The sequence below is a fragment of the Hyla sarda genome, chromosome 8 (assembly GCF_029499605.1).
Source record: "Hyla sarda isolate aHylSar1 chromosome 8, aHylSar1.hap1, whole genome shotgun sequence".
Classification (NCBI taxonomy): domain Eukaryota; kingdom Metazoa; phylum Chordata; class Amphibia; order Anura; family Hylidae; genus Hyla; species Hyla sarda.
Window position 1 is genome coordinate 200,488,872 of NC_079196.1, and position 13,575 is coordinate 200,502,446.

The window sequence follows — 13,575 nt, forward strand, 5'->3', positions numbered from 1 at the left end:
CAATTTCCATCCTGGCACTTCTACAACTGGTGCCCATACACATAGGTGTAAAGCTGGTGAACCCACCGATTCGGGCAGGACTATCTTATGTGCATGGGGGCAGAGGCGTAGCCTGTAGCTTCGGGGCCCCGATGCTAAATCTGCAACAGGTGTCCTTGGTTGGACTTCATGGACGTATCGTATGTCCTTTTTTCAACCATACTATGTAAGGCCCCTTTCACACTACAGGTATCATCCTGCTTTTTTACTGACATTATTTTACAATAACGTATGGAAAAAAACTGATGCAATAACTGGTAATAATGGATGATAACTGATGACCATCATCCCTTATTTTTATTTATTTTTTCTTATAAAACTTGATGTTGTTCATCCGTTATCATCCGTTATTACCAGTTACATCCGTGTTTTTTTTATTAGCTTTTTAACCCTTTTTTGTAAAGCAGTACTGAGCATTAGAGATGAGCGAACTTACAGTAAATTCGATTCGTCACAAACTTCTCGGCTTGGCAGTTGAAGCCTTTTCCTGCATAAATTAGTTCAGCTTTCAGGTGCTCCGATGGGCTGGAAAAGGTGGATACAGTCCTAGGAAAGAGTCTCCTAGGACTGTATCCACCTTTTACAGCCCACCGGAGCACCTGAAAGCTGAACTCATTCATGCAGGAAAAGTCATCAACTGCCGAGCCGAGAAGTTCGTGACGAATAAAATTTACTGTAAGTTCGCTCATCTCTACTGAGCATACTCAGTGCAAAAAATGGATGTTAAAAAAAACCTGACAATAACTGATGATAACAGATGTTTTTCTTTAACATCCGGTTCCCATAGACTTGAGTGTTAAATTTTAACATCCGGTTTTTCACCATTTTTTTTTGCCAGACCAAAAATTAGTGCATGCGCCGTCTTTTGTGCCGGCAAAAATAACTGACATTAGTAAAAACGGACATGCCTGATGCAAAAGGATGGTCAAAAAATCCCATTGATATGAATGGGATTTTTTGACTGTCGTTTTCAGGACTTTTTGTCGGGAATAATAACAAAGGTTTTTTTTACAGGATGATCCCTGTAGTGTTAAAGGGGCCTAACCATGTAACAAAGCCCCATATGTCAATTATTGTACTGCTCTCTTATGGGGCAGATGTGCTTGGGGCCCCCTTAGGCACCAGGGCACCGGTGCAACTGCTACCTCTATAGCTGCGCCCCTGTATGGGGGTGAAGGACCTGACTCTCCCCTTGCAAATGGCATCAGAGAAGAGTAGGATTTGGCATGCTGAATTTTAACACCCAACCCTTTTATTTTCAAGAGAGAAAGGCAGCTGCCAAAGGTGTCAGGCAGCCACTTATTCTCCCTCTATATTGAGAACACATGCATGCTCAGCCTGTGTATTAAGGGGTTGTGAGGAATAGATGTCAGCCAAAAAAACAACTGACAGCTATTGACACAGTATGGTCAGGGTAAGTCTGTAGTTGTGGTGGAGGGTGTGTGTCCGAAGGCTTAAAGGGTCACTCTCATTAAAACAAATTTTTGCTATTGCCCTCTTTATGGTAAGTGAAAAATATTTCTAATATACTTTGTTTAAAAAAAATGAAGTTTTCTATGTTTTATTTGTGCTTAAAAAAGCTCAAGAGCACATTTTCCCCCATCTTATACACAGACTTTGGACCAAAGCCCAAACACAGGAAGTGCAGCCTGGAGTGCTGAGGGGGGGTGTCCAGCCTCATCCAATCATAGCTCTTCTCATACATAACTGCCATATGCTGTTGGCTGGACACACCCCCTCAGCACTCCAGGCTGCACTTCCTGTGTTTGGACTTCGGTCCTAAGTCTGTGTATAAGATGGGGGAAAATGTGCTCTGGAGCTTTTTTAAGCACAAATAAAACATAGAAAAACTTCATTTTTTTTAAAACAAAGTATATTAGAAATATTTTTTATTTACCATAAGGAGTGCAATAGCAAAAATTAGTTTTAATGAGAGTGCCCATTTAAAGGGGTACTCCACTGGAAAGCAACTGATGCCAGAAAGTTAAACAGATTTGTAAATTACTTCTATTAAAAAATCTTAATCCTTCCAGTACTTATTAGTGGCTGTATACTACAGAGGAAGTTCTTTTCTTTCCGGAATTATTTTCTGTCTGACCACAGTTCTCTCTGCTGACACCTCTGTCCATGTCAGGAACTGTCCAGAGCAGGAGCAAATCCCCCATAGCAAACCTATCCTGCTCCGGACAGTTCCTGACATGGACAGAGGTGTCAGCAGAGAGCACTGTGGTCGTGACAGAAAAGAAATCCAAAAAAAAAAAAGAATTTCCTCTGTAGTATACAGCCGCTAATAAGTACTGGAAGGAGTAGGAATGTTTAATAGAAGTCATTTACAAATCTGTTTAACTTTCTGGCACCCGGTTGATTTAAAAAAAAAAAAAAAAAAAAGTTTTCCACCGGAGTACCCCTTTAATACTCAGTGTCAGGATACTGTAGACAACTGAATAAAAGTTTCTTTGAACACTAAAGACTCTCTGTTGCTTCTTTTTTAGGTATCCTGCATGTGGGAGGACATTTTGTGGCTGCGACAATGTGTCACCGTGTCACAATCTTCCTGCTCTTGTATTCTGCAAACCCGCTTGAAAATGCTGCTGGCTGTGTCACAGATGCAGGTGGGAAACCTTTTTGTACAATTCTATGTGGGGGTCACACCGGCCTTGGAGGTTTAGTTGGGTACCTCCTAGTTGGGACAAACCGCCTGCAGCCGTATTCCTGCCAAACACATTCCATAACCCAGTGTTTCCCAACCAGGGTGCCTCCAGCTGTTGCAAAACTACAACTCCCAGCATGCACGGACAGCCTTTTGCTGTCCGTGCATGCTGGGAGTTGTAGTTTTGCAACAGCTGGAGGCACCCTGGTTGGGAAACTTCGCCATAACCTATTTATTTTCCAACTGTGTATGGTTTTTGTCCTGGACTGAAAACCACAGTAGACCCGAGTTTTCAGTCTGTGCCAAAAACCGTATACAGTTGGATCATTGAAATTAATAGGGTATGGCACGGGTTCGGCAGGGATACAGCAGCAGGAGGTCTTGAAATTCTTACATTGGATCCAACTGCCGGAGAGCAAAAACGTGTTGGGAACGCACCCTAAAAGTGCAACATACTCCTCTATTTTGTCCGGTAAAATGCTGGATGCCATACCAGCAACTGGACAGACCCATAATAAAGTCAGTGGGATCCATCAGGAGTTGATGGTGTCAAGGGTGGAACAGATCTATAAAACTCAACATATGTGTGTGTGTGTGTATGTGTGTGTGTGTATGTATGTATGTATGTGTGTGTTTCAATATAATTCAGAACAGCTGGAGATATTTCCATTAAACTCGATACTCATGTCAAATAAAAATAAAGGACAGTTTAGGGATGTCACTGCATCCCAAGAGTAATAATTAGGATGTGTGCTGGAAGACTCATGCACGTTTACGGGGCTTCCAGTACATCTGATTGCATTACTCTCAGGCTGAAAAGATTGCCCTGGAGTTTTAAACATCCTGCTTCAGGACCAATGTCATGGTAAAGTATTATTTAACTGTCTGGTAGGAAGGTGCAATGAATAGTTAGTGCGGAGGCAGGGCTTCAATGGTGTCCAGGGTGGAACAGATCTTTAAAACTCAACATATGTGTGTATGTATGTGTGTGTATGTGTGTATGTATGTGTGTGTATGTATGTGTGTGTATGTATGTATGTGTGTGTGTTTCAATATACTTCAGAACAGCTGGAGATATTTCCATTAAACTCGATACTTGTGTAAAATAAAAATAGAGTACGTTTTAGGGATGTCACTGCATCCCGAGAGTAATAAGATTAGGAGGTGTGCTGGAAGGCTCATGCAAGTCTACGGGGCTTCCAGTACATCTGATTGCATTACTCTCAGGCTGCAAAGATTGCCCGAGAGTTTTAAACATCCTGCTGCAGGAGACCAGTGTTGTGGTAAAGTATTATTTAACTGTCCGGCAGGCAGGTGCAATGAATAGTTAGTGCGGAGGCAGGGCTTCGATGGTGTCCAGGGTGGAACAGATCTTTAAAACTCAACATATGTGTGCATGTATGTATGTGTGTGTGTTTCAATATACTTCAGAACAGCTGGAGATATTTCCATTAAACTCGATACTTGTGTCAAATAAAAATAGGGTACAGTTTAGGGATGTCACTGCATCCCGAGAGTAATAAGATTAGGAGGTGTGCTGGAAGACTCATGCAAGTCTACGGGGCTTCCAGTACTTCTGATTGCATTACGCTCAGGCTGCAAAGATTGCCCAGGAGTTTTAAACATCCTGCTTCAGGACCAATGTCATGGTAAAGTATTATTTAACTGTCTGGCAGGCAGGTGCAATGAATAGTCAGTGCGGAGGCAGGGTGGACAGGGGAAGATTTATTGCAGGCTGAGAGAAGAGTGAGGGCAAGGGGAGAAGACATCAGTGTGGGGTCAGGGAGAGGAAATCACTGCTTGGGCTTTAGGAAACAAGGAAAGCTGGGCGGCATGCAGTATACTTTTCCAGTCTCATGAAGAGCTCTAATATGGCTTCTTTACCAGATATATTTTATTCAGTAGACTGGAAAAGCTGAACTGTAAGCCCTGCACTGTGTACTGCGTGTCAGACACCTTTTCTAGTCTCTTGAAAAGACAGACTCTCTTCAGCAGACTGGGAAAGCTGGGTGGCAGACAGTACACGGTACAGGGCTCACAGTGGTGCTATAAATAATTGTTCCCAGGCAACATTGGGTAGTTATATATTAATTTGCTATAAGAAAAATGTGATTTCTTTGTACAGGACAGGATGGCAATGAATCCGCTCACAGTCATGAGCTGATCTTCTCTGCATATCTAACAGATCGAGTGTTACGTGTCGTTACAACGTGTCATTGTGAACCCTTTGCTTCCCTCAATGTTCTTCTCTGTCACCAGGGTCTATTAGGATTCCAGGACCTGGGACAAGTGTTCTACGAGCCCATTAAAGATAAACAGGGGAACATTTTGATTGTGACTCTGAAGGAGGTGAAGCTGAGCCAAACTTTGGAGAACGTACGCTGGATGCCCGTGTACAAAGTGCAGACTCACAGGAAGTCTGTCTCATCACCGGACGAGCCCAGCGCCCTGGACGTCCTGCTCATGACACTGCATGTGAGTTGACCTTCTCGGCTTACAGTAGTTGGAGGAAGGAAGTGAGCGAAGTGTGTTATCTCCAGGAATGTGTAACCAGCTCTTGTGTTCTGATCTCAACCTGTCACTCCCAAGATTACACATGTCACAAAGCCGAAATGGATCCAGAGTCCAGCTCTGCACTGACTGGGGAAATCGATTTCTATAATAAATGTTAAAGGGGTACTCCGGTGAAAACCTTTTTTCTTTTAAATCAACTGGTGGCAGAAAGTTAAACATATTTGTAAATTACTTCTATAAAAAAAAAAAAAAATCTTAATCCTTCCTGTACTTATTAGCTGCTGAATACTACAGAGGAAATTCTTTTCTTTTTGGAATGCTCTCTGATGACATCACGAGCACAGTTCTCTCTGCTGACGTTATTATAATAATAAGAATAACGCTTTATTTATTGTTGTCCTTAGTGGGATTTGAACCCAAGATTTGAACCCAAGTCCCACTAGCCAATGAGCCGCCATGCTGCCCTTAGCAAACATCTGCTGTGCACGGTTGCTAAAATGGGCAGAGATGTCAGCAGAGAGCACTGTGCTCGTGATGTCATCAGTGTTCCAAAAAGAAAGGAATTTCCTCTGTAGCATTCAGCAGCTAATAAGTACTGGAAGGATTAAGATTTTTTTCATAGAAGTAATTTACAAATATGTTTAACTTTCTGCCACCAGTTGATTTAAAAGAAAAAAGGTTTTCACCGGAGTACCCCTTTAATGAGGAAATTACAATTGTGAGCCGTACAAATATGGTCGGCCAAAAAATATCCATTATAAGTTTTACAGTTTTATTGCTTTAGTGCAGTGGTCTCCAAACTATGGACCTCCAGATATTGCTCTCCCAACTCCCAGCATGCCCGGACAGCCAACGGCTACAATAGAGCAACAATTTTTTTTTTCAGATCCGCAGAGAGTTCTTTGCCATGAGGTACCTTAAAAGGATAAGAGGATAGGGGATAAGATGTCTGATCGTGGGGGTCCCGCCACTGGGGATCCCGCTGCTGGGGATCCGCCGCTGGGGACCCCCGCAATCTCTCCTGCAGCCCCCTAGTCATCTGCAGCACGGAGCCTTCGGCTCCGTGCTGCAGATGACTAGGGGGGCCGCAGGAGAGATCGCGGGGGTCCCCAGCAGTTGGACCCCCGCAATCAGACATCTAGATCAGACATCTAGATGTCTAGGGGTGGAGTACCCCTATGAGGAACTTCCAGTGCCCAGTGTTAGCAAGTGTAAAAGCGATAACACCAAATTTAAAGGGGTTATCCAGGAAAAAAAAAAATTTCTATAAATCAACTGGCTCCAGAAAGTTAAACAGATTTGTAAATTACTTCTATTAAAAAAAAATCTTAATCCTTTCAGTACTTATGAGCTTCTGAAGTTAAGGTTGTTGTTTTCTGATGACACCTGTCTCGGGAAACGCCCAGTTTAGAAGCAAATCCCCATAGCAAACCTCTTCTAAACTGGGCGGTTCCCGAGACAGGTGTCATCAGAGAGCACTTAGACAGAAAAGAACAACCTTAACTTCAGAAGCTCATAAGTATTGAAAGGATTAAGATTTTTTAATAGAAGTAACTTACAAATCTGTTTAACTTTCTGGAGCCAGTTGATATATATATATATATATATATATATATATATATATATATATATAAAAAGTTTTTCGGGTTAACCCCTTTAAGACACCTGCTCCCTATTCACACCTTTTAAGAGTCACATGACACTGGAGAGGGAAAATTGCCAATTGGTTTCAATTTGGCCATTTCCACTTAGGCTAAATTCACATCAGCATTGTGCTCTGTCCCATTCGACTTTTTCAAAAAAGGTCTAAACTGACCCTGAACGGGCCGCTGCACAACGGACAACGCCTGGTCCCGACAGGTCCCACTGACTTTGAACGGGGTCGACAGGCTTCTGTCAGGTGTCCATTGTATCGCAGGAGTTTAGCAGAGGGAAGAAGGGCTTGAAGTATCTTTTCTCCCCTCAAGTCCTGTAGTTTTAGCAGATTTAGCCAGTGGAGTTCCTCTTAATGCTCCACAACATTGATGTGAACTCAGCCTTAGGGGTGTACAGTAGAATCTCCCAATAGCGGACACTCACAGGGAAAAAAAACTGTCCGCTATTGGGAGATGTCCCTTATTGGGAAAAAAGGCTAAAAAATCGTTCTAAATGAGCGAATACTGTCCCGTACTCACTCCAGAGTGTAATTACCTATAAAACACGATAAAAAGCAATATAACAGTAGTATCTCCCAGTGCAGGTTAATTACCCCCCTGTACCATTTCATCCCCCCCACCCCCGTGCCATTTTATTCCCCCACTTGATCCCTCCAATGCTACTTTATTCCTCCTCCATTGAACACCCTGTGCCATTTCATTCCCCTCTATCCCCCTGTGCCAAATCATCCCTCCCCTTACCCCGTGCCACATCATTTCCCCTTGATCTCCCCTGTGCCATATCATTGCCCCTTATTACCATCCGTGCAAATTGCTCACCCCCCCTCTTTATCAACCCCTGTGCCATTTCATTCCCCCCATTATTCACCGTGCCATTTCTTCCCATCCTGTGCCATTTAATTCCCCCTTTTTTCCCCTGTGCCATTTTATTTACCCTGTTCCCTGTGCCAAATCATCATGGCACAGGTGGGATAAAGGGGAATGAGATGGCACAGGGGGGGATGAAATGGCACAGGGGGGGGGGGATGAAATGGCACAGGGGGGGATGAAATGGCACGGAGGGGGGATGAAAGGGCACAGGGGGGATGAAAGGGCACAGGGGGGAAGAAATGGCATGGGGGGGGTGAAATGGCAAGGAGGGGGGATGAAAGGGCACAGGGGGGATGAAAGGGCACAGGGGGGATGAAAGGGCACGGGGGGGATGAAATGGCATAGGGGGGGATGAAATGGCATGGGGGGGGATGAAATGGCATGGGGGGGATGAAATAGCACGGGGGGGGGATGAAATGGCACAGGGGGGATGAAATGGCAAAGGGGGTGGTAAAGTGAATTTGCAAATAAAGGGGGAATGAAATGGCACAAAGGGGGGGGGGGTCAAGAAGAAATTATGTGGCACAGGGGGTAATAAAGAGAAGGATGATTTGGCAAAGGGGGAATATGTGAGGGCGCGAATGATGTGGCCAGCAGACGTACAGAAGCAGAAGACTACTGTTTGAACAGTGGTCGTCTGCTTCTGTGCTGGGGGGTGCAGCGGGGGCCAGAGCCACCTGGGAGGCTGGACCCCTTACTGGTATTGGCTGTACCTCTCTGATGGCGGCCCTGTGTACAAGGTAGGGCCACTAGATAAGCCTACTTGTCCCCTATTGGGAGTGTTTTGTCCCCTATTGGGAGTGTTTTGTCCCCTATTGGGAGTGTTTTGTCTCCTATTGGGAGTGTCTTGTCCCCTATTGGGAGTGTTTTGTCTCCTATTGGGAGTGTTTGGTCCCCTATTGGGAGTGTTTTGGCCCCTATTGGCAGTGTTTTGTCTCCTATTGGGAGTGTTTGGTCCCCTATTGGGAGTGTTTTGTCTCCTATTGGCAGTGTTTTGTCTCCTATTGGGAGTGTTTTGTCCCCTATTGGGAGTGTTTTGTCTCCTATTGGGAGTGTTTTGTCCCCTATTGGGAGTGTTTTGTCCCCTATTGGGAGTGTTTTGTCCTCTATTGGGAGTGTTTTGTCCCCTATTGGGAGTGTTTTGTCTCCTATTGGGAGTGTTTTGTTCCCTATTGGGAGTGTTTTGTCTCCTATTGGGAGTGTTTTGTTCCCTATTGGGAGTGTTTTGTCTCCTATTGGCAGTGTTTTGTCTCCTATTGGGAGTGTTTTGTCCCCTATTGGGAGTGTTTTGTCCCCTATTGGGAGTGTTTTGTCCCCTATTGGGAGTGTTTTGTCCCCTATTGGGAGTGTTTTGTCCCCTATTGGGAGTGTTTTGTCTCCTATTGGGAGTGTTTTGTCCCCTATTGGGAGTGTTTTGTCCCCTATTGGGAGTGTTTTGTCCCCTATTGGGAGTGTTTTGTCCCCTATTGGGAGTGTTTTGTCCCCTATTGGGAGTGTTTTGTCTCCTATTGGGAGTGTTTTGTCCCCTATTGGGAGTGTTTTGTCCCCTATTGGGGGTGTTTTGTCTCCTATTGGGAGTGTTTTGTCCTCTATTGGGAGTGTTTTGTCTCCTATTGGCAGTGTTTTGTCTCCTATTGGGAGTGTTTTGTCCCCTATTGGGAGTGTTTTGTCTCCTATTGGGAGTGTTTTGTCCCCTATTGGGAGTGTTTTGTCCCCTATTGGGAGTGTATTGTCCCCTATTGGGAGTGTTTTGTCCTCTATTGGGAGTGTTTTGTCCCCTATTGGGAGTGTTTTGTCTCCTATTGGGAGTGTTTTGTCTCCTATTGGGAGTGTTTTGTCTCCTATTGGGAGTGTTTTGTTCCCTATTGGGAGTGTTTTGTCTCCTATTGGGAGTGTTTTGTCTCCTATTGGGAGTGTTTTGTCTCCTATTGGCAGTGTTTTGTCTCCTATTGGGAGTGTTTTGTCCCCTATTGGGAGTGTTTTGTCCCCTATTGGGAGTGTTTTGTCCCCTATTGGGAGTGTTTTGTCCCCTATTGGGAGTGTTTTGTCCCCTATTGGGAGTGTTTTGTCTCCTATTGGGAGTGTTTTGTCCCCTATTGGGAGTGTTTTGTCCCCTATTGGGAGTGTTTTGTCCCCTATTGGGAGTGTTTTGTCCCCTATTGGGAGTGTTTTGTCCCCTATTGGGAGTGTTTTGTCTCCTATTGGGAGTGTTTTGTCCCCTATTGGGAGTGTTTTGTCCCCTATTGGGAGTGTTTTGTCTCCTATTGGGAGTGTTTTGTCCTCTATTGGGAGTGTTTTGTCTCCTATTGGGAGTGTTTTGTCTCCTATTGGGAGTGTTTTGTCTCCTATTGGGAGTGTTTTGTCTCCTATTGGGAGTGTTTTGTTCCCTATTGGGAGTGTTTTGTTCCCTATTGGGAGTGTTTTGTCTCCTATTGGGAGTGTTTTGTCTCCTATTGGGAGTGTTTTGTCTCCTATTGGGAGTGTTTTGTTCCCTATTGGGTGTGTTTTTTCCCCTATTTCGAGTGTTTTGTCCCTTATTTTGAGTGCTTTGTCCCCTATTGGGAGTGTTTTGTCTGCTATTGGGAGTGTTTTGTCCCCCTATTGGGCATGTTTTGTCTCCTATTAGGTGTGTCCGCATCCGCTATTGGGAGTGTGCCCTATTGAGGGTGCAAATAAATTAGGTCTTGCTGTGAAATAAAAAACTGTCCCCTATTGGTAGGTGTCCCCTAAGAGCTGTGTTAAGTTATTTTAAGTTATTTTGAGGGGACACAACATTAAACACTGTTATACAGGCCGTGCACTCACTACTTTACATTGTAGCAGAGGGTAATTTCTTCAGCGTAGTCACATGAAAAGATATAAAAAAAATATTTACCAAAATCTCTAAAAAATGAAAGAAGTGATCTGATTGGTTGCTATAGGCAACTGTTTTCCTCTGCACAGGTTTTGATATATCTCTCCCCAAATTCTGAGCTTCTCCCTTATACATTTCAGGACAAATTAGCGTATCACAGAAGAAGTAGCCAAGCCCTGCCTCCTGGACTCTACCTTGGATATCTGAAGCTGTGCAGTGCTGTAGACCAAATCCGAGTGCTGGTGCCAGAACGATTACCAAATATTCTTTGCCATGTGAAAATCAGAGCCAACGCAAATGTGTCCAGGTGTGTAGAAAAGAGAGGAAGTATATATGTTCTGGTAGATGGTTGTTATGTCCATGATGTTATTTCCAGGTAACAGTAAATTCATAAGATCCAGATGATCCCATGAGCCTAGGCTAAAGGGGTACTCGGCCCCTAGACATCTTATCCCCTATCCAAAGCATAGGGGATAAGATGTCTGATCGCAGGAATCCCCAGTGGCGGGACCCCCGCGATCAGACATCTTATCCCCTTACCTTTGGCTAGGGGATAAGACGTCTAGGGGCAAAGTACCCCTTTAAGCTAGGCTCATGGGATCATCCATCCATGCCGGATGACTGGCTATGCGGGACGGAGGCTCGTGATGTCACTGTCACACCCCGGTCATGATGTCACGGCCATGCCCCCTCAATGCAAGTCTATGGGAAGGGGCGTGACGGCCGTCACGCCCCCTCCAATAGACTTGCAATGAGGGGGCACGGCCGTGACGTCACGAGCCTCCAGAGCTGCACCCAACGCTCTAAACAAATGCCGGGGTCACAGAGTCACAGTAGGCCTCCTGTCTAACCCACAAGTCAAGATGTTTACCAAGATTCACATGGGCCCCTCATATTGGTTGAGACGTAGCATTGGCCCATGGGGTCGCCTGGTGCTGACACCAGTCCTGACTTCACCACCTCATCTCATCTCAGTCTAATTCTTTTCGTACTATTGGAAACGTTACCCCGTGTTTTAATGGAAAGGGTGAAGACCCTTACAGCACTTGGCAACAAACAAATGGCCTTAAAGTGGGAGACAATTAGTCCACATTTACATAAGTCTAAAGAAGTAGAAAGTAGGAGAGATTTCTGCAACCCCCCACTTTCCTAGTTGCATGCACGACTTACTTGCCAGGAGGATCTGCACTTTTTTAGCTCTATGAACTTTAACGGGAACCTTGGAGTTTGTGTTTTTTCATGGAAGTGGAAGTGAATCTCAGAAGAAATATTTGTGGTTGGAGTTGTGCAGCATTTACACAGAGCCCATGCAGCGGTGCCAACAATAAGAGAAGTGTCCTAACATTTCAATACATTTCAAAATATTTAGCTTCACATTATTGGCGTTAGAATCCAACTTCCTGCATGCGGTGGACGTATGCAAACATTTATTGGAAGAGTCATTGTAAACGTTCAGAAAGAAAATGATGGTCCACAGAACATTCTGGTCACTTAGGGAAAGGAGGTGTCGTCTCCAAAATAGATAAAATACTTGAGCTCTCCTGGGTGATACACTGGAGCCTTGTTACCGTAACCAGAGATGCTTCTTATTTTTGCTCATGTAAACAGACTAAGTGGTCATCAACTATTCTGTACATCCATTTTGGTTTCCCAGCTACATTTAAGCCAAACCATCTATTTCCATATTCAGAGGAGGGGCTATCACACCTCGGAATGTGTAATTTATAGTAATCTAAGTTATCCTGCAGCTTGTCTTTAGTTTTTGGTTCATGTTGCCTAGCAACTATTTGACTTTCTGGCTGACCACCATTCAATAAGATAGAGCTACATGCCCTAAAGGGAACCAGTCATCAGAATTTACCCTATATAACGCTTGGTAAAGAGTTATATTGGGTAACATCTTTATCCACACCATCCCGGGGGACACTCCTGCCCCCAGGGAAGGTGAACATATGAATTTATATACTATAACCTCTTACCTACTCCCGTTACTTTGGCCGGCAGCGATGTCCCCTCGGCATGATTGACGGTCCGCGTCATCGCTCCGCTCTGCTCTGTCAGTTCAGTATGCAGAGCGATGACGCGGCCTGTCAATCAAGCCGCGGGGACATCGCTGCCGGCCAAAGTAACGGGGTCTGGTAAGAGAAGCTCCCCGCCCAGGGGACTACTTGCGAGGCCGGCGGGGACTAGTTTATAAGCACATATCCTCACCATCTCTGCAGGCCGGAGCGTCCCCCGGGGATAGTGAGGATAAAGATTTTACCTTATATAACGCTTGTCCAAGCGTTATATAGGATAAAATCTAATGATTGGTTCCCTTTAAAGGATCACTGTAATTTCAAACTATTTCCTTCCATTTGCTAGCCTATGTGATGCCTAACATATGTGTAAATCACTTCATTTACCAAAAAGGAAAAATAAAAAACATAAAGTCTTGGTCACTAGGTATCACACTTTCCTGCAGTTTGATATCCAGTGCCTTTGGTTAGGCTAAGTCTGTTTCTAGTAACAGGTAGATCAGGAGAAGACAGAACACAAGAAGTGCAGACGGAGCTTAGCATGAGCTATGTAGGAGAGAGACTTGAGAAAACCTGGCTGTGAGCCTGTCTGTTTGCTGTAGATGGGCCACACTGTTCATAAAAGGTAAATTATGGCTTCCCTCTCATCTCCCATAAAGGTTAGCGCAGCTGATGTCCACAGTGCTACAGTGTAACCTCCCTTCCATATCTCCTTAGCTTTGCAGCAGAGGCTCAGTGTTTAGTGTAACCCCTTCCTTGCTGTATTGCTGCTATTTCTTTCATTTCTGCTCAGATAACACCTTGCAAAGCCAGTGCATTAGTAACTGCTTCCTTCTCCACATGCCTTCTGTAATAGTGCACATTGAAATCATTACCCATCCCAGTGGGACCCTGTTCAGTGCACTTTCACCCCTATGCTGTGACTCAGCCCTGAGTCACAGCATAGCATAGAACATGCCCTGACGATGCGTCACA

At 44.6% G+C, this 13,575-nt stretch overlaps 1 protein-coding gene across 17 annotated transcripts in view; it reads left to right on the forward strand.

Annotated features, from left to right (window-relative positions):
- LOC130283916 (ankyrin repeat and fibronectin type-III domain-containing protein 1-like) overlaps positions 1–13,575 on the forward strand; it is a 443,479-nt gene that overhangs the window by 399,470 nt on the left and 30,434 nt on the right. For all 17 annotated transcript variants that reach the window (XM_056533657.1, XM_056533658.1, XM_056533660.1 and 14 more), the window contains 3 exons: positions 2,532–2,651; positions 4,949–5,164; positions 10,723–10,889. In XM_056533657.1, the coding sequence (XP_056389632.1) occupies positions 2,532–2,651; positions 4,949–5,164; positions 10,723–10,889 (503 nt within the window). The remainder of the gene's footprint in view (positions 1–2,531; positions 2,652–4,948; positions 5,165–10,722; positions 10,890–13,575) is intronic.